Here is a 25,235-nt window from a genome sequence, read left to right as displayed (position 1 = left end):
ATTCTTCCGCGGACCCACTTAGAGTAAGTGGGAAGCACAGACATTTGGCGTCATTGCTGACCCTCATGACCGTCATGACACGGTTGAACCGTGACAAGTGGTCGCTAGGATCGGAGTTCCCGGTATAAGCTGCCATTTCGGGCATCTTGAAGTTCTTAGGGAGCTCCGCCTCTAAGATGTGCTTAGCACATGGCTCCCGATCCTCGCTGTCTGAGTCGGAGTCGTCTCCTTTCTGTCTCCGGGAGACTCGGGCAATGTCTTTTCGAAGTATGGCGAGTTTCGCCATAATTCCTTCGTTTAACGTACCCGTGGAGACCGCGGGTCCGTATCTTTTTTGGTCAAGGTGATCTCGGAGATCACCTTGGTTCCCATTGATTTGATTTCTCAGATCAACGGGAGGACACCTCTGTCCTCTTCTCCCTCTACCCCCGGGTTCTTGGTGCACGGAAACGCTTTTTCGGTCCTCTCGATCCTGAGGGCCAAAGCTCCCTTTTTGGGGCTTGTCCCTCTGCGGACCTTTCCCTTTAGGGAAATCTGAGCGGACCTTTCGCGGATCCTGCGCCTTTTTCTTTCGCCGTGGGGTAGAGGTAGGGTTTTTTGTTTGGTTCCTTTCAGCAGGGTACCTTATAGGGCTAGGCTCCCTAGATTTCTGCTGTTGGGAACTAGGCGAAGACGTCGCTGGCTCCTTGCCGAGTCCAGCTGTCATTGCCTTGGGGTGCACGTGAATGCCAGCTGCCTCCATGGCTTTTTGCATGGCCAGCATCACTTCTTGCATTTTCTGGTTTTGCGCTCTCTGAGCTTCGATCTCGGCTTCGTGATCGATAGCTTTTTGTCTGAGAAGCACTAATTCCGAGTAACTACCTTCGTCGTAGGCATACTCATCGAGGTTTCCCTCGTAGTCATCATCTGGAATTCCTTCCTCTTCCTCGGAACCCTCAGCTGCTCTTGAGGCTACATCTTCCTCATTCGGGTCTTGAGCATCTTCAAGAGGGCGAGGCTGACGAGTACTTCTAATCTCCACCATGTTTGTGAAGTCAAGTGTTCGTTTATAGTAGCTTTCTTCAGCTCTCAATGAAAGCACCAAAATGTTGACCGAGGTTTTCGGCAACTAATAAAATATTATAAAATTACTGAGCTGTAAGAAAGTGAGAGAAGGATTTTTACGTGGTTGGGGCGTTAATGAGCCTTAGTCAACGAGTCTTTGTTATTTATGGATGTCTTTAATACAGAGAATATATTTGGGAGAGTTTCACCCTTATAAATACAGAGAATGTTCTTGGTGAGTATTTACTCTACTTGCTCATATGCAGCCCAAGATTCTCGATCCCATTTAATGAGCTTTGAGGGGGTATTTATAGTGTTTTTGGTGGGGTGATCCCTAGAATTGTCCTTACAAGTGTATCTGTAAGTATCCATAAAGTTGGGTATTCCCAATGAATATACCATGGGTAATGCATGGTCAAATCCCTAGGTGCTGTAGGGTTTTTATGTGGAATGTCCTTATTGCCTTTTGATTGACGTGACTCTTCACAGTGTAGCCGTCGCTAGACTTAAATGATCATTACTGTGTCGCTGCTGGTTGGAGGTTGTGCCGTCAGACTTTATTGCGTGTAGCAGTCCCAACACGCTTCCTCTCATGCGGCATTTAATGCGACTTGACTGCTCAGGAGAAGCCTGACACCTCGCGGAGATGCCTTAGCGCTATTCGAGCTTCCGGGAGCATATGAAGTTCCATGTGCCTTCTCCGGGGGCTGCGTCCTGGACGCTACCTTATGGCATAAAGACTTAGCAAATATTGTGAATTGCTTGATCCACGTGTCCTTAGCTGGTTGGTCCACGTATATTGGGCAAAATCAGGGGCAACAGAAAACATATAGCGTGACAAATTATTGTTCATATATTGAATAATTATTTTTGATTAATAGGATTCATATATATAACTGTGTATATTGAGTTTTTTATTCAAATAATTATTTTTTATTTTTACGTGATTATTTATTGTTCATATATCTAAAACCCTATTTGATTAAAGTTAAGATTATAAGATTAATTAATTTGTGATTTCTTCCTATACACATAACAATAATCTCACCTAATAACTAATAATATTTTTTTCTTTAATTTTTAATTGTATCACTTTCAAATAACATAGAAAAAAACTAGTATAAAATTTAATATATTTTGATATTTTGAGAGAATACTATAGCTAGCTATTTTTACGTGTTTGGATCTTTTATATATTTTGATAAATTACATTTTGTGAAATGGATCAAAATAGCTAAGTTCGCCATCCACTGCTAATTGATCTTATACACTTGAAATTATTTTGATCGAAATAAGTTTTTTGATATGTTTTCCAAAATATAATTTAATAAAAATACACCAAAACTAATAAAATAATATTATCCCTATATATCATAAAAAAAAATAAGAAAAATAGTTTATATTTAAATACATAATATACATGGGTAGTTTGTACACAACGACTTATATTCTTATTTGGAGAATTAACAAAAAATGCATAAAAATTTGAGAAAAAAACGGTACATGTTAAACTTTTATACAAAAATACATACTGTAAATAAGAAATGACAAAATCGTAGTAAATTACAATTTTTTTTGTAAACATTTGTACAGTTTTATACACATTAATAATTAGGCTAATTAGTAATTTTTTCTCCCGAACTTTGACATGTACTAAATCATGCCCCCTGAACATTTTTGACCGTTAAAAATTCCCCCTGAACTATTAAGAATTTAAGATTGTTAAATTTAAGGACTTTGGTCTAATTTTAGTAAAAAAATTCTAACATGGATGAAAGTTCAGTAGACATGATTTAGTACATATCAAAGTTTGAGGGACATAATTTGGTAGATATCAAAGTCTAAGGAGCATGTTTTAGTACATAAACAATCACCGAAACAGTAAAATTGAATGAAATTAGACAAAAGTACTCCTTAAATCTAACAATCTCAATAGTTAAGGGGAAATTTTTAACGGCCAAAAAAGTTCAGGGGATATGATTTGGTATATGTCAAAGTTCGAGGGAAAAAATTACTAATTAGCCTAATAATTAACTTGTAAACATTTATTACAAATATCGGATTTATAATTATTTTGGTATGCCAACACTATAAAAAAATTGCTACGTACTTTTAGTAATAATTTTTTAGTTACAACACATTAATTTTTTGTGACTAAATGTGACTTTTAATCACAACAAAAAGTTACTTGTAACTAAAACATAGTATCTAGATACAAGATATCACTAATTTAGTTTTAATCACAACAAGTATTGTGACTAAAAACACATTTAGTCACAACAAATTGTTATTTTTGTGACTAATACTTTTAACCACGAACCTTTTAGTCACAACACAAAAATAATAATTTATAATTAGCCACAACTTTTTTATTTTTAGTCATAAGTTTTGATGTATGGTGTGATGTAAAAGTTTGAACTAAAATAAAGAAAGTGAGATTTTGGTGATTTATTTTCGGTTCTATAACAAAATATATAAACACAAAGAATAACACACAATAACTCAAATATAATACAAAGAAACTGTTTATATTTATCAACTAGTTAAAAATTTGAGACAAAAAAACTGGTTCCGTAAAACAACTAAGATAACAACTCACACACAAAACCAATTAAATAAAATAACTCAAATAAAAACATCCATTCAACATGCTCTAACCCACCAAATAATTACATACATACCATATTTACCCTAAAAATACTCATTCATTATGTTATATAACCGATTCTATTTTGGTTATAATTGGTTTGAGTTATTTCGTATTATTTATTTTTATTCATTATAACATTGTTATAGAACCGATTCTATTTTAATTATAACTGGTTTGAGTTATTTTGTGTTATTTATTTTTATTCATTATGTTACAGAACCGATTATATTTCAATTATAACCGGATTGAGTTATTTTGTGTTATTTATTTTTATTCATTATGTAATAGAACCGGTTCTATTTTTGTTTATCTCTGGGATATTTATTTCTAGCGACTTTTTCAGTGATTTTCTCCGGTGACTGTGACTTTTTCGGCGACGATGACTTTTCTGGCGACTTTTCCAGTGTCACTAACTTTTTCGGTGCCAGTGACTTTTCCGGTGACGGTGACTTTTTAGCAAAATTTATTATTGTTTTACAAATATAGAATTTCTATCTCTTTTTACAAAAATATGGCATAAAAAATCTCATAAAAAAAAAACCCTCATAATATAGTATTATTTATTTATGCCATAAAAAGTAAATTCTTATAATTTATTTATATATTCTGTAATTTCTAATTTACTTTATCTGTGGCATCTAGCAAAATTTGGTGGCCTGATTATCTGAATTGTATTCAAAATTTAATTGTGGGTGATGCCGTAAATTTTTTATGATATCTCCCTCTTCTTCCTTTTTAGAGTTGTTGCTCTTTAAGGTAGAGTTTGGAGGGTTTTCTTCTCAAATAAACTAAATGACAAAAAAGTTTGCAAGAAAAAAAAACAATTGACGAAAAAAAAAGGAAATTTACATGGTATACTAACTTTTGCTAATTTTTTTATAAAAATACTGTCATGCGGTATTTTTTACTTTTTTACTGAGTTTTTTTATAAGTTTCATACTGCAGTATATTGTGTTAAGTTTTCACTGGTGTTCTACTGGTATTTTGTAAATGTTCTACTGTTGTTTTGAGTTGTTCTGTTTTGTGTTTTACTGGTGTTTTATATAAACACAGTATTTTTGAAAACTTTCCCATGTGACAGCATTTTTGTTAAAAGTTAATCCAAATTACAGTATTTTTGTAAATTTACTAAATATAGAAAAATAAATAGAAACGGGCACTGCAAGGTGTTGTGTTTCTGGATTGGGCTTTAAACTGTGAATTGGGCTTGATAAGATTAGGAGCCATATTGTACTGAAAAAAAAAAAAGATTATTTCACAAATACACAAAAATAACAAAAAAAATTATAAAAATACGATTTTACGGAATTTTAAATATTTTTACGATTTTTTTTATTTTATTTACAGAAAATACGGTCTTTTTATATTGTACTCTTATTAATTTGTTGTTGATTTTTTATTATTTTTTGTTGTTGTTTTGATGTTATTTAAATATTATTTTCATGTTACTTTTATGTAGTTTTCTTGTTATTTTCGTGTTATCTCTATGGAAAACTGCAAAAATATATATATATAAAAAAAATAAACGTAAAAATGTAATTTTTTGTACAAAAAATAGTACCTTATCTAATTATCCCAAAAAAAAAAAAACATCATCGTGATAATATATTTTTTCTTTGGTAACAAAAATTTTTATTTCCTGATCAAAATTCAATCAATAAACAGAAATGATTTGAAAAAAATAAAAATAAAATAAAAACCTTAATGATCACCATAATCCTAATCATTAGTAAAATTATAATGAGTAATGATATATGCACACTATTCTAAAAAAGAAAAATAATTCTTTTTAAAAAAAATATATTATTTTTTAAAAATATCACATATCTTGTTTTTTTTTTTAAAAAAAAAAAAACGTTCATGCATAAAACAATAAGAACATTAGACCTCATGGTCGTTACAACAAATATTCGTGGGAATAGTAGAAACATCAAGGGACCCATAAAAGTTTTGAGTAAAAGCCCACTTGGTCACTTTATAGGCCATAAAGTTACATGATGTAACCGTAAAACAAAATAAACAGGTAATGAAAGAGAGAACGATTCTTTTACAAAATAAAGAGTAGTTTTTAATTATTCATCAGGGTTCCACACCATTGACAGTGTTGATCACTATCTTTGAATCGCTTTCCACTAGGATGAATTGATGTCCTTCGTCCTTTGCAACCTCAAGCGCCAAGCAAACCGCAGCTGCTTCACCACATATCTTGTTCTTAGAACAAGTGCTTTTTTCCTAGCTCCAAAAACTACCATTCAGAAAGGAGCGTAACGACATAGATATAGAGAAAATATATATTTATTGTATTAAAACTTATAATAGTAATTAATTAATAAGAAAAAAAAAAAACCATCAACTTCAACCCAATACCATTTTAAGAAAAAAAAATTACATTTATAACAATAAAATAATAAAAAAGAAAAAAAATCAACTTAAATCCAATACCATTTTAAGAAAAAAAATGACATTTATAACAATATAATAATAATAATAAAGAAAGAGTATTCTGTTATAAATAGTATTAATTATGTGGATGTCCAAATCTTTTATTTATTACCATTAATGTAATCAACATTCTCTTTTTCTTAGTTTCCCTTTCTCTTAGTTTCTTAATATTTGACTCTTGTATGTGTATAAATAGGAGATCACCTATTGGAATAAAACACTCAGAAAATTCTCATCTCTTCTCTATTTTCTTTCTCTAAATTATAATATTACATAATACTAATATTTCATAATATGTTATCAGCACGAGCCTCTAACCAAGGTATGACAATGTTTTTGTTATGTGATCTCGAATTGCTTCAAAGTCATGATACACTAAATATATATGTATATATATATACTCATCTGACTGAAACACATTCGAGTTAGCTATTTTTTTTCTAATGAATTAATATTTATACAATATATGTCTATGTTTATATATATCTATATAGATGCTTATATATTATATATGTGTTGATTTGTTTATCATATTATATTGTTTAATCTTATTATCTTATTCTATATTGTACTATATTTTGTTGTATTTTTTTTTCAAAGTTTATGTATATGTCTAATAATTTACACTTTATATTGATATAGTTTTATCCATGGCAAACCTTGCAAAACTTGATTTTGTGGCACTTGATATTTCTGGAAAAAACTATTTGTCATGGATTCTTGATGCTGAAATCCATTTAGATGCTATGGGTCTTGGAGACACCATCAAAGATCAAAATACTGAAACAAAACAAAATAAGGCCAAGGCTATGATTTTCCTGCGCCATCATCTCCATGAGTGGTTAAAATCTGAATATTTAACCGTAAAAGATCCTCTTGTGCTTTGGCAAAATTTGAAAGAAAGATATGACCATCAAAAAACTGTCATATTGCCAAAGGCTAAGAATGATTGGTTGCACCTGAGGTTGCAAGATTTTAAATCAGTAAGTGATTATAACTCTGCAATGTTTAATATCACTTCTAAATTAATGTTGTGTGGAGAAAAAGTTACTGACTATGAAATGTTAGAAAAAAACATATACTACTTTTCATGCCTCTAATGTGCCTCCCGGCAAAGAATATAGAGAGCGAAATTTTAAAAAATATTCAGAATTGATTTCATGTCTTCTAGTAGCTGAGCAGAATAATGAACTTTTGATGAAAAATCATGAATCTCGCCCAACTGGGTCTGCTCCATTCCCTGAAGTGAATGCTACAATTGCTGACAATCATAATCATAGTCGTAGTCGTGATCATAATCGAAGTAATAGACGTGGTCGTGACCATAATCAAAGTCGCGGTCGTGGTCGCGATCGCGGTCGAAGTAATGTTTGGCATCGTAATGGTCAAAATAAAAATTCAAATACTCCAATGAAAAGCACAACTACTGAGAACAAGGGAAAAGGTCCTCAAAATAATAATCATAGAAATTCTGAAAATTTATGTTCCAGATGTGGAATAAAAGGACACTGGGCACGTGCTTGTCGTACGGCAAAACACCTTGCTGATCTTTATCAAGCATCTGTGAAAGGAAAGGAGAAAATAGAAGCAAATTTTGCCTATCAAGATGATGGTTTTCTCAAAGAGCCTTTGGATATTACGCACTTAGATGTTGCAGATTTCTTTAATGAAGATCTCATTAATAACAACATGAATATCGATAATGGAGATGGGAATGTCCACAATTAGTCACTTTTCTTTGTTATGTTTTTTTTATTATTATCATTTATTTACTTTAAGGTGTTTATTTTATTTGGCATATTTATGTAATGAACTTTTATTATTTAAGCATTTATATTTTGAACTTATTATGTTTTTTTTTTGTTAATGAAGTAATGGACATTTGTCATTCTATACATGATTCTACAAATAATGGTGATGATATGTGTTTGGTGGATAGCGCAACCACTCATACAATACTCAGAAGTGATAAATATTTTTCAAATTTATCAAGAATGAAGGCAAATGTTAATACAATATCAGGGACTGCAAATTTAATTGAAGGCTCCGGAAGAGCCATTATATTGATGCCTAGAGGAACAAAAATTATTATAGATGATGCCTTATTATCCACCAAATCAAAAAGGAATCTGTTGAGTTTCAAAGATATACGTCGTAATAGATATCATATTGAGACATTAGATGAAAATAATTTTGAATATCTCTGCATTACATCTATTGTTTCGAGAAAAAAATGCATGATAGAAAAATTACCTGGTTTGTCTTCAGGTTTGTACGTTACACGTATAAGTACAATAGAAACTCATGTTATTGTGAACGAGAAGTTCGCAAACCAGAAAAATTTATTTGTTATTTGGCATGACTAGTTAGGCCATCCCGGTTCAATTATGATGCGTAGAATAATAGAGAACTCACATGGTCATCCATTGAAGAACCAAAAGATTCTTTTATCCAGTGAGTTCTCATGTGCTGCTTGTTCTCAAGGAAAGTTAATCATTAAGCCCTCACCGGTAAAGGTTGGAATTGAATCCCCTGGATTTCTTGAACGAATTCAGGGCGACATATGTGGGCCTATTTGCCCACCATGTGGACCATTCAGATATTTTATGGTATTGATAGATGCATCAACTAGATGGTCACATGTTTGCTTATTATCTACTCGTAATGTAGCATTTGCAAGATTGCTTGCTCAAATAATCCGATTACGAGCACAATTCCCAGACTATGCAATCAAGACAATCCGCCTTGATAATGCTGGTGAATTTACATCACAGGCTTTTAATGATTATTGTATGTCAATAGGGATAAATGTTGAACATCCTGTTGCTCATGTACATACACAAAATGGTCTAGCAGAATCATTTATTAAGCGCCTCCAATTAATCGCAAGACCATTACTTATGAGAACAAAACTCCCAATTATAGCTTGGGGACATGCTATTTTACATGCCGCGCACTTGTACGCATTAGGCCAACATCATATCACAAATTCTCCCCACTACAATTGGCTTTCGGTCGGGAGCCAAATATTTCCCATCTAAGAATCTTTGGTTGTACAAGATATGTTCCGATTGCTCCACCACAACGAACAAAGATGGGTCCTCAAAGGAGGCTGGGAATATATGTTGGGTATGAATCTCCCTCTATCATTAAATATCTCGAACCCACAACCGGAGATGTATTTACAAGACGTTTTGCCGATTGTCATTTTGATGAGACAAGTTTCCCAAATTTTTGGGGAGGGGAAAAGAAACAGTTGGAAAAAGAAATTATATGGAATGCACAATCATTATCTCAATTTGATCCTCGTACAAATCAATGTGAACTTGAAGTTCAAAGAATAATTCATTTGCAAAATATTGCAAATCAATTACCAAATGCATTCACTGACCCAAAGAAAATTACAAAATCACATATTCCAGTTGAAAATGCTCCAATTCAAATTGAAGTCCCAGAAGGACAATTAATTAATGATTCTAAAGCACGTTTGAAACGTGGTAGACCAAATGTTGCCCAAAGATAAAAATCCTCGAAAAAGAAAGGGAGCAAATAATCAAGATGGCCCTAATGAAGAGGCTGAAAATTTCGAGGAAGATGTTGACATAAACAAATCTCTTGAAGAGATTCGAAAATTCGAAAATATTAGCAATAATGAGATCTCAATAAATTATGTCAATACAAGAAAGGAATGGAACCGACTCGAAGTAATTGTCGACAATATTTTTGCTTATAATGTAGCGCTAGAAATTATGAATGAAAACGAGGATCTTGAACCTAAATCTATCAAAGAATGTCAAAATAGAAAAGATTGGTCAAAATGGAAAGAAGCAATTCAAGCAGAATTGAATTCACTTGCTAAACGCAAAGTATTTGCACCTATAGTCCAAACACCTGAAGGTGTGAAACCCGTTGGATACAAATGGGTATGTTTACGTAAAAGAAATGAGAAAAATGAAGTTGTGAGATACAAAGCAAGACTTGTAGCTCAAGGTTTTTCTCAAAGGCCAGGTATTGATTATGAGGAGACATATTCTCCTGTGGTGGATGCAATAACATTAAGATATTTGGTTAGCTTGGCTGTGAGTGAAAAACTCGATATGCGATTAATGGATGTAGTCACAACATATTTATATGGATCACTAGATAGTGATATTTACATGAAGATCCCTGAAGGATTTAAGATGCCTGATGCATATAATTCAAGCAATCGAGAAATGTGCTCAATTAAATTACAAAGATCATTGTATGGATTAAAACAATCAGGACGCATGTGGTACAATCGACTTAGTGAATATTTATTAAAAGAAGGATATAAAAATGATCCTATTTGCCCATGTGTTTTTATAAAAAGTTCAAGTCCTGAGTTTGTTATCATTGCTGTATATGTTGATGATTTGAATATTATTGGAACTCCTGAAAAACTTTCAGAAGCTGTGGAATATCTAAAGAAAGAGTTCGAAATGAAAGATTTAGGAAAAACAAAATTTTGTCTTGGTCTACAAATTGAGCATTTAAAATGTGGAATTTTCATTCATCAGTCAACTTATACTGAAAAGATTTTGAGACGGTTTTATATGGATAAATCACACCCATTGAGTAGCCCAATGGTAGTTAGGTCACTTGATGTAGAAAAAGATCCTTTTCGACCTAGAGAAGAACATGAAGAGCTCCTTGGTCCAGAAGTACCATATCTTAGTGCAATAGGAGCATTGATGTATCTTGCTAATTGTACAAGACCTGATATAGCTTTCTCTGTCAATTTATTAGCAAGATTTAGTTCTGCTCCAACATATAGACATTGGAAAGGGATTAAGCACATACTCCGCTATCTCCAGGGTACTATTGATAAAGGATTATTATATTCTAATAATTGTGGGTCACAACTTATTGGCTACGCAGATGCAGGATATTTATCTGATCCACATAAAGCCAGATCTCAAACTGGCTATTTGTTCACTTGCGGTGACACTGCTATATCCTGGCGATCAACAAAGCAAACTCTGGTGGCTACTTCCTCAAATCATGCTGAGATACTTGCAATTCACGAGGCAAGTCGAGAATGTGTTTGGTTAAGATCAATGACACAACATATTCGAGGAACATGTGGATTAACATCTAATAAAGAAGTACCAACAATTCTCTATGAAGATAATGCTGCTTGCATCGCTCAACTTAAAGGAGGGTACATTAAAGGAGACAGAACTAAACATATTTCACCAAAATTCTTCTTTACACACAATCTTCAAGAAAATGGTGATATCGATGTTCAACAAATTCGATCAAGCGATAATCTTGCAGACTTATTCACGAAGTCATTACCAACATCAACTTTTGAGAAGATGGTTCACAAGATTGGAATGCGTCGATTAAAGGATCTCCACGAATGCCAAAATGAGGGGGAGTAATTTCATACTGCACTCTTTTTTCCTTGACCGAGTTTTGTCCCACTGGGTTTTCTCGGCAAGGTTTTTAATGAGGCAGTTATTATGAACATCCAAGGGGGAGTGTTATAAATAGTATTAATTATGTGGATGTCCAAATCTTTTATTTATTACCATTAATGTAATCAACATTCCCTTTTTCTTAGTTTCCCTTTCTCTTAGTTTCTTAATATTTGACTCTTGTATGTGTATAAATAGGAGATCACCTATTGGAATAAAACACTCAGAAAATTTTCATCTCTTCTCTATTTTCTTTCTCTAAATTATAATATTACATAATACTAATATTTCATAATATATTCATATTTAAACTTTTTTGTTCACCAACAACGTAAACCAATTTTAAATTGCATAGAAGAAATTACACTATATAATTCTTTTAATTTGATTTCTTTAATTTTTACTTTCTATTTCAAAATTTATTATAATTACTTCTTTTTTTAATCATTCTCCTCTATCACTTTAGGATAGTTTTATATTTTTCTTTAATTAAAATTTTATCCCAACTTTTTCACAAACTTATACATTTATTTACAAAGAACACAAATTTATTATGTTTGAAATTATGTCTTAATTACGTGAGTGTGAGAGAATAATTTAGATGCAAGACTCATAAAAAGAGATATATTTGATTTAAATTTTATTTGGAGATAAATTTAGTTAAAGTATATAAAAAAAAATATTAGTATTCTTCAACTTCTCCTAATTACATATATGGCCATTTATCTCAATTAATATAATAGTCTTCAACTTCTCCTAATTACATATATGGCCATTTATCTCAATTAATATAATAGTCTTTCTCTAAAAATAAAATTGTATATGGCGCTAATAATAACACATCAGTATTTTGTCGTATTTTGTTTTTTGGAGGATAAAACTTAATAAAAGTTATATATTATAACAGATAAAAAAAAATTAAAGAGACATAATTGTAACTTAGGAGTAAAAATTTTAAATAGTATAAAAAAAAATAATTTATCATTTCCGAAAAAAAAAAAAACTTTTTTATTAGTTGTGGTAACATATTAAGTTATACTTGCTTAAGAATAATATGATAATGCAGAAAAAATACAATAACCAAAAGGCGTATGAAGGGTGCAACGAATGGGGCCTACGCCTAAGGTCCCTTTTTGGTGTATTTTGTTTGTGGGTTTTTTGTTTTTTTAAAAAAAAAAACTAGAGCAAAATATCATAAATATTATCGCTAAAGTTGTTGGAGTAGTTATCGTTGCTTGAAAAGTTATTAAAATTTTTCATTATTGTCAAAAAAGTTATCGGAGTTGTTATCACCACTGAAAAAATGGTCGGAGAAATTGTCAAAATTATTATCGTCATCAGAAAATCACTTGAGCTAGATGTCGCAGTTAGACGTTAGAATACGACAAAAAAATCAATTGTTAAAAATCTGAGACTAGAAAATAACTTGTAAAAAAAAGTCAACAGCTGAAAACAAAAACTAATTACTTAAACTGAAAAATTGAAATAAAGAAATAAGACACATAAATAATGAAAAGATAAATTGAAACAAAAAAAAAAAAATAGTTAATTAAAAAAACACAGAAATTAATTATGTGTAATAGCTAAATAAAAAGCTGTCATATTTTTTGTAAAACACAAAAGAATCCCATATGTAAAAAACGGTTAATTAAAAAAACATATAGGTGGCGTTTGGTAATACTTTTTTAATTAATTTTCTGTTTTTAAAAGTAAAAAAGTGAAAATATTTTTCAAAAACATGTTCTATAAAACTGTTTTTACTTTTTAATTTTATAATTAGAAATCAAAATTTTAAAAATAAAAAAAAAAATCACTTTAAATATTTAAACAGTTTTTTTTTTTCTTAATCAATCTTTTGGATTACGACCAGACCCGGACCCAAATCTCCTCCCCACGGTCCTGGCACTGAACCCGACTTTTGACTTGAACCCGAATCCGACCCCGGACATAGACCCGACTTAAATAAAATCAAAAAATAAAAATGAACTTTACAGAACACACTTTTATTTTTTGTTTTTAAAATTGAAAAACAAAAGTGGTTATAGAACTCATTTTTGTTTTTCAAAATAATTTTTTTAAAAACAAAAATTTTACTTTCATTTTGTGATTAAAAAATTAAAAAACAAAAGTGTTACCAAACGACACCTATACAAAACTGTCATATTGATAAGTTTAGGAATATTTTTTTTTTGTATTCATTAATCAAAAGTACTCTTATATTATATTTCATTAAAATGTATCTACTTTGTGAGTGGGTTGTCTAATATACACTTACCCTTCACTTAAGTTTAACACATAATTTACATTAACTTAAGGAGTATAATAGAGACATCAAAAGTGGACATATCTTAAAGAATATAGAAATAAAAATTAAAATTAAAACTAAAAGTGGGTATACAATATAATTTTTACGTCTTTTTTCTTTTAAAAAAACCCAATTTATTTTTCAAAAATATTATATTTTATATACTTTCAGAAAAAAAAAAAAAAAAATTGATTTATTTTTTAAATATTATATTTTTAATTTTTACAATTATATATTAAAAAATATAATTATCAATTTGTAATTTTTACCCCCCAAAAAAATTGGTTGAGAACTTGAGACGACTTGCAAACAAGTAATAATTAGAACACTTGTTGAGAAACTGTAAAGAAAAACTAATAATGTAACTTAAAAAAAATCATGAATGGTATGGTGGTGGTATTAGTGATAAAACTTTTAAAAAAGTAACATGTAAAGAAATGGTAGTGGTGCTCGATAGGATCGATACTAATTAAACAAGTAAAATTCATGAATAGTGTTTCTTTGTGTCATTAATGATATTAAGCTACCTCATTTATTGCTTTTTCAACTATAAACTACCACAAATATAAAGTTGGTATGTGATAAAATACTCATATCTGGGTGGCATTAAAGGACCCCAGCAAACACTACTGGATTAGGCAAATAAGTGGTCTAGTTGACTACTTAAAATACTTAAGAAAATAATTAGAACTACTCTAAAGATATATTTTACTTCAAAATACATAATCATAATCAAGCTTTACATATATCATATAATTTTCAGGGTCTTCATTTTTATTAGGTTCTATTTATGTATTAGTGATTAGCCAAAGGTTTCGCATTATATTCATATTTGTTTCTTATTCAATATCAAGCATATAAAATATTTGGTTTTGACTATGTAAACTAAGTGTTTGACTTGATTATTAAAATTGAATCAAACCACTTCTATAGCAAATATACCTGTTACAATTTCAATTTCAATTTCTGTTCAAAAGGGTCTCATATTAAATTTGTAGTAATTGAAAAGTCAGCAACAACTTCCATATACTTCCCATATAGCTGGTATGAATTTGGAATCATTAAACCAAATCAACTTAAGCTGATCTCTATATAAGGCTCATTCATTCACTTAGTTTCAACACAACACAACACAACACAACACAAAGCTTTTCTCATCCAAGTCTTTTGCCTTCTTTACTAGCTACCAATTCAATCTATTAGCCTCTTCTTCCTTTTCAAGTGTCGAAAATTTTGTGAATTTTCTAAAATGGCAAATGGTGATTCAATCTCAATTGAAGTTCAAGATGCAAAAGCAGCTGCTAAGCTAGAGAAAGTACCAATGTTAGCTCATCCAAAGAATGAGAACAAAGGATGGAAGAAAGGCATTGCCATAACCGATTTTGTTCTAAGGCTCGGTGCCTTAGCAGCTGCTCTAGGTGCAGCCGCCACCATGGGGATGAGCGATGAAACTCTTCCCTTCTTCACTCAATTCTTCCAGTTCGAAGCAAGCTATGATGACATGCCCGCCTTTATGTAAGTGGATGAGCATTGAGCATAACTCGTTTGTTTTTCCTTTCACTAGACTGAAAATCTTTAACAAAATTCGATGCAGGTTTTTTGTGATTGCAATGGCATTAGTAGGAGGCTACCTAGTCTTGTCGCTTCCTTTCTCAATTGTAACCATTGTTAGACCCCATGCTGTTGGACCAAGGCTTTTGCTAATTATTACAGACACAGTAAGTTCAATTTTTTTTTTCTCTATCAGCTAAGTTTTTTCTTTTCTATAATAATGTGAATTAACATGGAAATTTTGTGTCTTCGTTTCGATAAGTTGGCGCTTACTTTGAGTGCTTCCTCTGGGGCTTCGGCTACAGCCATAGTTTACTTGGCTCACAACGGCAATGCTAGCGCAAATTGGTTGGCGGTATGCGATCAGTTCACCGATTTCTGCCAAGGAGTTAGTGGCGCCGTTGTGTCTTCCTTTGTTTCAGTGGCCCTCTTAGTGATCTTGGTTATACTCTCTGCTTGTGCTATCAGAAGAAATTAACCAGCTAGTTGCAAGGACCAGTACTGTTCTCTTAAAGTTCTGAAGAATTTGATCTTCTTTCTTTGTGGGTTTTTTTAATTTTATTTTGGGATTGGATTAAGCACCTTGCTGTGCTGCATAGGTTGATAGAAAAGAGCTAGTATCAATCTATGTGATTGTTTGGACATTGTATTGAAAATTATTGTTAACTTTAATTACAAAAGAAATGTTATTTTGTGTACTTAAAAAATTCTACTTTGGTCTCATTTTGGATTTACATGAAGAAGATAAAGCGTTAGTGTTTTGGACCTAAAATTTTACTTTAATTTAAAACACAAGTAAGTAATGATTTTGGATGATCCAAAAGTGGTCAATCATAACCTCAACAAACTCTCAATATTCATGGATAACCTCTATACTTGATTCACTTTTTTCCTTATGGAGGGAAGAAAAAACTGTTCATTAAATTGCAATTTGGGTTTTTTTTTTTAAGATGATGAATTTTTCTACTTAGTGCAATATAATTGTTGGTATTGTCCAAAATGATTTTAAGAGTGTTGCTACTGTTCCAATTGAATGGAATTTTGTTTTAGAAGGTAAGGTGAGATAAACTTCATTAGCAGAACACAGTAGTAATGAGGCATATTCTTTTGCAAGGTAAACTTTGATAGTACTAATAGAACATGGCACAAAAATTCTCCAATCCAAAAAACTAGAAGAATTCGAAGTCGAGAAATTTACCCCCGGATTTCATGTCCCCTCCCGGACCTCCTCCTACCCCTCCACCGCCAGCCATCCTCTTACTTGTGCTACCTACACCAATTGGTTCAACCGCACCATATTTCCCAGGAAGCTCGGCCTCCATGGGTCTTGGCACTTCTGGCGGAGTACTACATCGTATTAGAGCCCAATTTACCCCTTCAAAGAATGGGTGCTGCTTGATCTCAGTGGCGCCCCTTTTCACCCCAAGCCGGTGTTGGGGTTCCTTTACCAGCAAACCTCGGATCAGATCCCGACTGGCATAACTAGTTGCTGGTGAATCAGGAAATCTGAGTTGTTGTCCAACCACATTGAACAACGTGGCGCGGTTTCCTGAACCTTTGAAAGGTGTTTTACCATAAAGCAATTCGTGCAAGAATATGCCAAATGTCCACCAATCAACTGCACTGCCATGGCCTTCCCCCTTGATAATTTCTGGGGCAAGGTATTCGTGGGTGCCAACGAAGGACATGGAACGAGCCGTTGTAGGTTCTGCAACAAGCTCTGGAAGTGCACTTGAAGGAAAGCCAAAATCAGTTCGAGTTTTTCGGGTTTTCTTTTTGTTCTTCTGAGGGAAGATCTTGGGAATAAAACAAGCAGGCTGGATACATGCTGATGAGGGCTCGATACAGGCAGGCTGAACACAGAATGCTCCACCCGCTCCTCTCTTTGAAGGGTCAGAATCAAATGAGGTTTTTATTAATGTTGGCGAAACAGCACATCGAAGGGAAAGATCAAAGTCGGAAAGCATTATGTGGCCATCGTCACGGACAAGCACATTTTCAGGTTTCAAGTCTCTGTAGACAACTCCGAGCATGTGAAGATACTCAAGGGCCAAGAGAACCTCTGCAGCATAGAATCTGCAGAAAGGAAATACAAAGTAACCATATTAGTCTTAAACCAAATACTTGCTTAAGATACAATGTTACATCGTTTTCTTATATGCCAGAATGCAAAATACTCTTCTGAAAAATCTAGACCGTTACTTAATTGAGAGTTGACCATGACATAATGCATTCACTTTTCTTAATAACAAAATTATTACTCATAACATTACAAGCAATTTAGTACGTTCTGATTTTTACCATTATAGTAGAAACTTCTTGCAAAAACAAGACCCAGAAAGCAAAATATTATAACAAACTAATCTAAGCCATGCTAAAGGCAAACACAAAAGATTTAGACATCTATGAAAACATCTTTGAAGAATATAAATCATACCGTGCAGCATACTCAGAGAAATGTTTCCCGGGTTGTCGTTGCCTCAAAGTATGAAGATCACCACCAGGACAATATTCCATTACCAAACAGGAGAATCGATCAGTCTCGAAATGAGTATACAAAGTAGGAAGGAATGGATGGTCAAGCAGTTGTAATATTTCTCTTTCTGTCTGAGCTCTAGTCAACTTCTTCCTAGCAGCAAGGGATGCCTTGTCCATTACTTTCATTGCAAAATAACAGCGTGTGCCGCTAAGTTCTGAGAGATACACACTGCCAATGTCACCACAACCAAGTCGTTTCAGTAATCTAAAATGACTCATGCCCAAAATTCCATCACGAGCTCTTATGGCAAGAATAGCCTTCCATCTTGGATCATTTCCTTTGTGTGGCTTATTTGCACTTCCAGTAATGTTACTCCAGTTACTATCATCACTGAGGCCACTACTATCACTTGCTCGACTAACACTAGTTTTAGCGCTTTCAAGCGAATCCCCTCTAACACTGCACTTGTTGCTCTCACAATTCCTCTCTATACTAAGCATACCATCACTAGTGACAGCATCACTTCGATAGGTACTAGCACAGCTATTAACGATACTCATTGCAGTGACAACACCAGTACTGTCAATGCTACTGAGTGGACTCACATTGCCACTTGGAGGCAAAGAAGCATCCCACACACATTCTTTCTCCTCAGAATCTGGAGGGAGTGAAGTATCAGTGTTCTGTGATGCCCGAGGGACTGAAAATTGTGGAGACAATCCACCCATATCAGCAGGTTCCTCAACCAAACTTTCAGCAGGGGAAAGAGCAGCTGAACTAGGCTTCTTAGGAGGAACCCGAATTGAAAGATCTTCTAGAAAAGGACCCTTCATAGACATGCTCTTCATCAAGCATCCAGCCTCAGATTTATTTCGACCAATTGGAACATAAACTGTTCTCATTAGATCAGTATCAACAGGTTCAGGGGGATGACTAACCCCAGAGAAAGAACTAGGACCAATGTCATCAATTTGATCGCCAGTGTCCTTAAACGTAACAGCATCAAACATAAGATCCTCCAGTTCCGGTAGAGAGGCCTTTCCTTTCCATGTTCTTACAGGCAGTGGAACAGGTAAGTCAAAATCTTGAGCATCTCGCACATCAGGCCTACCAACTTCTTTCAAGGAAACCGAGCGTGCTCTCGATAACTGAGCAGTCATTTCTCTTGTTGAGGCTAGCTCCTCTGTCAGAAAAGCCAAGCGTCCATTTGACAATACACCCATTTCTCTTACTGGTGCAGCTTCTCTGACCATAGCCGGGAGTTTATGTAAATGTGATAATTGGCCCACTTCTCTTCCAGAGGCATTATGTGTATGTGAATGTGGGTGTGGGTGTGGGTGTGGGTGTGGATGTTGATGTGGATGTGAATGTGGGTGTGAATTTGATACCTCATTAAGAATAGGAGGTTTCCCAGGAATCATATTTGGATCTGGTATAAACTCCATAGTCCCTTAACCATGAAATAGTCTCAGTTTTGCATGAAGAAATCTTTGACTCAAACAAATCTGCATATGAAAAAATGGGATGTTGGTTAATGGGAACACTCCACTTAAGATCATATTGATTAACTATTCCACACAACAACATACATGTAATTATATATATCTATGGATATCTAAGCAGTCAACCACAAAACAAAACACTACCCATTTGACTATCTTAGGAAATTAGGCTTCTTAAAATACTAGTAAACTTCTATAACAAGGATCATATCAAGTCAAAACAACAGGAAATTTATAACGTTTATAGTATAGTTCGTTTCTAAATACATCATCAGTCAAATGTTTAGGTAGCAAATTTATACCCAAAGACCACATAAAAAATTATTTATAAAATAATAATCAAAACACTCACTCATTCTATTACTACAAGTGCTTTAAACTACCAAAACCTTGTTTATTTGGGATGTTCCCAGAAAACCCACAAGATCACAAAACTAAAAATCAGTTTTCTCTCCTTCTTAAAAAATAAAAAATAAAAAAAGGAAATATATATTTATTCAAACATTGATCAACCACATTACAGAGATGAGTAAAACATTACTAGATGTAAAAACCCTAGATTAAGTATGTTATACTAATAACAATAATCCCAAAAAAAGCAAAACCCACTTGCTTGCTCAAAAATGGTAACAAGAATTCCAAATTCCCCATTCTCATTTCAAAGCCTTCATCTCCACGCAACATTAAAATAAAAAACCCAGCAAAGGAGAATTGAACGAGTGAAGAAATAAAACAGTCAAAATATACATATATATATAAATGAGAAGAAAAAAAAGGAAAATCACAAGCTCGAATGAAGAAGACAACCAGCAAAGACAAACGCACCAAACGAAACGAAGAAGACGAATCGTGTACGGCAAAATCCCGTACAACTCAAGCACTAGCTCAACGACAACAACAGCACCAACAAAAAAGAAGAGCCAAAAAAAAAAAAAAAAAACCTCGGTGGGTCGGTTTTATTTTGGCAAATTACGTAGTGGGTCGTCGTCTTCTTCCTTCTTCTTGTACAGAGCTCAAGTAATGAACAAACAAAATGAGTTTTCCTGCTTTTACTTTTAGTGGGCAGTTTTTCTTCTTGTTTTTGAGTAGTAGTAGTAGTAGTAGAGCCGAGCTATGGAGCTCTACCCTCCTCCCTAGTTCTTCTCTCTCTCTTAGTCTACTGTAGAATATGGAGAGAGAAAGAGAGAGAGAGAGGTGTTTGTAATAAGCTTTAACTTTTTGCTTTATATTTTGTTTTGTTGTCATCTGGGAAAAACAGTTCATATGGGCTGCCACTGCTACTGCCAATGCCAATTCCACTTTAGGAGCATTTTCTCATTTTTATTTTTTGAGTGAGACACAAAAATAATTATTTTATTTTATTTATTAATTAAAAATAAAGTGTAGTAAAATGTGGGACCTAATATTCCTAGTTAGGGACCACATCTATGGCAATAAGGTAGGACCCTTTTGTGTTCCTTCTTTAAGCTACATTTTCTTTCATCATTCATAGTCCTACCCCTCTCTCTCTCTCTTTAAATAAATAATAAGAAAATAAAAGAATGGTTTGCAATTGGTAGTGTGGTGCTTCTTTTTCATTTTGCTCAAATGTTTTTCTCATCGCGTGATTATCACATTCCCCCATTTACCCAGCAAAAATATTATTTGGTAATTTGGAGAAGGAAAAAAAAAAAAAAAAAAAACTAATTATAATTTTTTTTCTGAATTTTAAAATGTATTAAATTATGTCTTTTGAACTTTTTCAAGTCGTTAAAAATTTATTCTAAACTACTAAATTGTTAGATTTAAAGATTAATTCATATCCAATTTCATGCAATTTTACTAACGTGGTGATTGTTTATGTACTAAATTGTTCTCCTTTCAAATTTTGATATGTACTAAATCATGCTAAAATTTAATATGTACCGAATTATACCCCTTAAATTTTTATCTATGTCAAACTTTCTATTGGAAAATTAGACAAAAGTCTTTGTTGACCTCGCTTTTAGCCAATGACAGTGAATTAAATTAAAGCGATTAAGAATAGTTAAATAATAAATATAAATTAAGATTAAGTAAAGAAAATACCAAAATTATAGAGGTTTGGCCCCTTGATGATAGTAATAGTCTAGCTCTTACAATGATCTCTAAGTATTTTACTCTTGAATCTAGATTTTGTGTTCTCTAAATGAATTTTTCCCTAAATAGTGAGATGACTCCACTATTTATAGGGATGAATTACATCAATTGGTTTTTCAAAACTAATAAGAAATAAAATGAGGAAACTATTTACTTTCTATAATTACAATGAGCAAAATTGAAAACTAGCCAAGTTGCCTTTCTTCCTTGATATTGCATATCCATCTCATGGGAATAGGTATATTGTTGTGTTTTACAAGCACAAAGATGTGTGGGATATATATCTGGAAATATCTAACTCGCATTCTCTGGTCAGCTTATGCGAGCTACCCATATGTTGAAAGCTAGTCGGGTGTTCTCGCATGCCCTACTTGGATGTTCCAGCTTCTGCTCACTTTGAGTATCTAACCTCCCTACACCTGCATGGTTCATCAATAGTGGAATCTTCCATCCAGGTCATATAATCTTTTCCACGTGTCACCCAGGTGGATGCCACATCACCCTGTGTAGATATTTGGATAACATTTACCCCCCAAGTCCGCGTGTGAGCTTTTTGATCACACATGGACTTATTCAGTCATGAAGCTGATTGGATGGGTGACGCGTGTTCAGTTTTTACCACTGATCCGACATGACTGATGGAGTGTCTCTTCACTGTCTGAAGCATTAAATGTCTTATCTTGAAAATTGTACCTCAAGATATGCAATGACTGTAACACCCTAACTAGCATAGGCATATTACGTGATTTTTAAACGTACTGTGCAGCTCGTTGCTAATCAACGAGGTTTATGGAAATCGTGATTAATTAAAATTTTTGCTTTTTAATTAAACTTATAAAATATTTCATACAAAATATTGTGGGATCCCATTTACAAAAAGCTTTACAAAAGTTTACTGTCTAATACAAAATACTTGTCGCCTAGCGACTAATTACAAAAAGCACTGCTGTCCCGAGGATCGTACGCTCCAGGCCTAACCGCCCCGACATGTACAATCTCCATCGGCTCGCTCTCACGGTTCTTCAGCCTTGGCCTTGCCCTTACCTACACATAAACATAGCACTGTGAGTCGACAGACTCAGTAAGAAAAGCATAAATCATAATCATACATAAATCCCAGGTTATGATCAAACGGTCATACCCCTGACCATAACCCTAACTGCCGTATCCCACACGATACTGAGTCCTGAACGTTCATAAGACGGTACTATTGACAAGTAACAGTCTGTACTCGGTACACTGGTCATACTCCAGCTGCTAGTCATACTCTAGCCTGTACCGATGTGTTACAGTATCAGCCTATACTCGGATCACTGGTCATACTCCAGCTGCTAGTCATACTCTAGCCTAACCGATGTGATACGGTCAAACAGTACTGTACCACCAACCCTAGTATCAGCCTATACTCGGTATACTGGTCATACTCCAGTTGCTAGTCATACTCTAGCCTAACCGATGTGATATGGTCGGATGGTACGAAACCAACATACATATCTAATGTAATCTAATAGGCTTCCTAACATGCACGCTAAACATGTAATACATATGCATACTGTTATACTAATCTTACCTCAATTCTGAATTCAGGTGTGCCGGTCAACCTGACTGAAACGAACTGCACGGCGGTTTACAGGCTCCTAAACCATAACAATTACAACACTATTAAGTGATACGCTAAATCACTTCCCGGGGACTTAAACTAGAAACTAAAAGTTTCCCTATCGATAAAAAGCATGGCAATACCCCAAATAACATAAAAACGAGAAAAACTAGGGTTCTTGAAAATTTCCCAACCGGCAGACCGGTTGCACAACCAGAATTCCGGTTCTGAAAATTCCTGAACCCCATCCGAAATTCCGGTTGCACATCCGGAATTCCAGTTCCTCGCAGGAATCACTCAAAAAATCATAACTTGCTCAAATCAAATCCAATTCAAACAAAACCTTCCAGACCTGTTCTATATACCCCAAATAACATATCCAAAGCATCAAAACAACCCAGAACACACAGATACTAAAAATGCCATGTGAGCTCCAAGCTTTGAGTTCAAAGCTCAAACTTGGCTAAAGCTCACCTACAAGCATCAAAACTAGATTTAAACTACATAATCATGCATAATAAAACTGCAGAAACCATTCTCAAACTCATGCAACAAACACAGCAACCAATTTCACAATTTCTCTTTGACAACTATAATTTTGAGCTAAAAATTCCACAACTTTAAACAACATAACAATCATGCATCACAAACAGCTTTATTCTACTCAAATAAACAAGATTAAACCTCTGAAATCATCTCACAAACACAGCAGCAACAACACCTCAAGTTTAAGCATGCAATTCATCAAAATTCCAAGAAAAACCAAGAACAAGATTAAGGACTTACCAACAACTTGAACTACACCTAGATTGATTGAAAAAGCTTGAAAAATTAAGAAGAATTCCAGCCCTAGCAGCCACACCCAGCCGAGAGAGAGAGAGAGAGAGAGAGAGAGAGAGAGAGAGAGAGAGAGAGAGAGAGAGAGAGAGAGAGAGAGAGAGAGAGAGAGAGAGAGAGAGAGAGAGAGAGAGAGAGAGAGAGAGGAAAAGAGCTCTTGAATTTCTCTTAAATTTTCTAATTTTTACTTTGAATGAAATGAGAGAAAATATGCAAATATTAAACCTTTATTTCAGCCAACATAAACCCACATAATTCACATATTTTTTCAATTACTAAGTCCACTAAAGGACAAAACAACAATGGGGCAAAATGACCAATTTGCCCCTCCATACTAAAATAACATAATGGGCACTAAAGGGGTATTTTGGGAAATTCTAAATTCCCGACCAATCCCGACATTCCCAATGTCTAAATAACCGTCCCCTAATACTAACATACTAAGTTGTGATTTTACTGAGCCAAACACCGAGTTTCATGTTACCGGGCACCGGAAATGCAAAATTATGAAATTCACTATATGACATAAAATGCATTTCAGAAATCAATACTAACAGCATAAATAATTATTTAAATATCTATAAATAATTTTCATAATTAAACATAATTAACTGCTAATTTCCAAATTAAACTAAGCGGTCTTTACAATGACGGTTGAATGACACTACACACGTGACATCTGCCTTTTTTAGTGAATACTTACGTTTCTTTTTGGGGGGAAACCCAAAAATTCTAATTTAAACTATTTTCAGCCTTTTTAATCACCTATATAAGGGATAAAAATTGGCTTTAAATTCTTTTAGCCATTTTTATTCTTGCATATAACCAGAGCAAAATCTTTCTTTTTCTCTCAAAACCTTCGAGGAACCCTTTGCTAGAAATCATTTACTGAAGCTGTCCGAGCAAACTCAAGAGTCTACAAACAATGAGTAGGTTACATTTTCTTCTCTCTTATGTAATTTCCTTTAAAATCATGCATTATTTTTTTCGAAATTTTTGCTGTAAATTATGGGTCCTTGAGTTTGTTCTTGACTGACTGAGATTTAGAGGACACTAAGGCTTTTTAACTTCTTACTAGTATACGCGTTGATCTTTTAAGTTTCTAATTTCTCGCTATTTTGGCTTAAAATTATCTAAAATTACCCATTCATAGGCTTCTAAATATCAACATTCTTTTAAACTTTTGGGTTTAGGGATTTTATTATTGGAATGAAATTCCTTCTTTTTTTAATCGACCTTATCAGCATATCAAATATGTTTTGCCTT

General features: G+C 33.5%; 2 protein-coding genes across 4 annotated transcripts; one reads left to right on the top strand and one right to left on the bottom strand.

Annotated features, from left to right (window-relative positions):
• The first annotated feature begins 15,000 nt into the window (after positions 1-15,000).
• Positions 15,001-18,517, top strand: LOC115710232 (casparian strip membrane protein 1-like). The gene is made up of 3 exons (XM_030638582.2): positions 15,001-15,397; positions 15,477-15,600; positions 15,696-18,517. Exons 1-3 carry the CDS (start codon positions 15,132-15,134, stop codon positions 15,909-15,911), a joined length of 606 nt encoding a protein of 201 aa, XP_030494442.2. The 5' UTR covers positions 15,001-15,131; the 3' UTR covers positions 15,912-18,517.
• Positions 16,473-20,742, bottom strand: LOC115710202 (serine/threonine-protein kinase D6PKL1). 3 transcript variants are annotated; one of them, XM_030638558.2, is made up of 3 exons: positions 20,240-20,742; positions 17,871-19,417; positions 16,473-17,509 (listed from the first exon to the last, which is right to left on the bottom strand). In XM_030638558.2, the coding sequence occupies exons 2-3, from the start codon at positions 19,355-19,357 to the stop codon at positions 16,603-16,605; spliced, it is 2,394 nt and encodes a 797-aa protein (XP_030494418.2). In that variant the 5' UTR covers positions 19,358-19,417; positions 20,240-20,742; the 3' UTR covers positions 16,473-16,602. The 3 variants fall into 3 exon arrangements, with proteins under 3 accessions (XP_030494418.2, XP_030494412.2, XP_030494424.2); XM_030638552.2 differs by having other exon boundaries at positions 20,356-20,742; XM_030638564.2 differs by lacking the exon at positions 20,240-20,742 and adding an exon at positions 20,024-20,215.
• Positions 20,743-25,235: the final 4,493 nt, after the last annotated feature.

Source organism: Cannabis sativa, chromosome X (genome assembly GCF_029168945.1).
Source record: "Cannabis sativa cultivar Pink pepper isolate KNU-18-1 chromosome X, ASM2916894v1, whole genome shotgun sequence".
NCBI classification, from domain to species: domain Eukaryota; kingdom Viridiplantae; phylum Streptophyta; class Magnoliopsida; order Rosales; family Cannabaceae; genus Cannabis; species Cannabis sativa.
The sequence above is the reverse complement of the archived record's forward strand: the minus strand, read 5'-3'. Positions and strand labels throughout refer to the sequence as shown.

Coding starts and splice junctions, on each gene's coding strand:
- LOC115710232 (XM_030638582.2), top strand. CDS start 15,132: ATGGCAAATGGTGATTCAATCTCAATTGAAGTTCAAGATGCAAAAGCA. Junction 15,398..15,476: donor GATGACATGCCCGCCTTTAT/GTAAGTGGATGA, acceptor AATTCGATGCAG/GTTTTTTGTGATTGCAATGG. Junction 15,601..15,695: donor TGCTAATTATTACAGACACA/GTAAGTTCAATT, acceptor CGTTTCGATAAG/TTGGCGCTTACTTTGAGTGC.
- LOC115710202 (XM_030638558.2), bottom strand. CDS start 19,357: ATGGAGTTTATACCAGATCCAAATATGATTCCTGGGAAACCTCCTATT. Junction 17,510..17,870: donor TTCTCTGAGTATGCTGCACG/GTATGATTTATA, acceptor TCCTTTCTGCAG/ATTCTATGCTGCAGAGGTTC.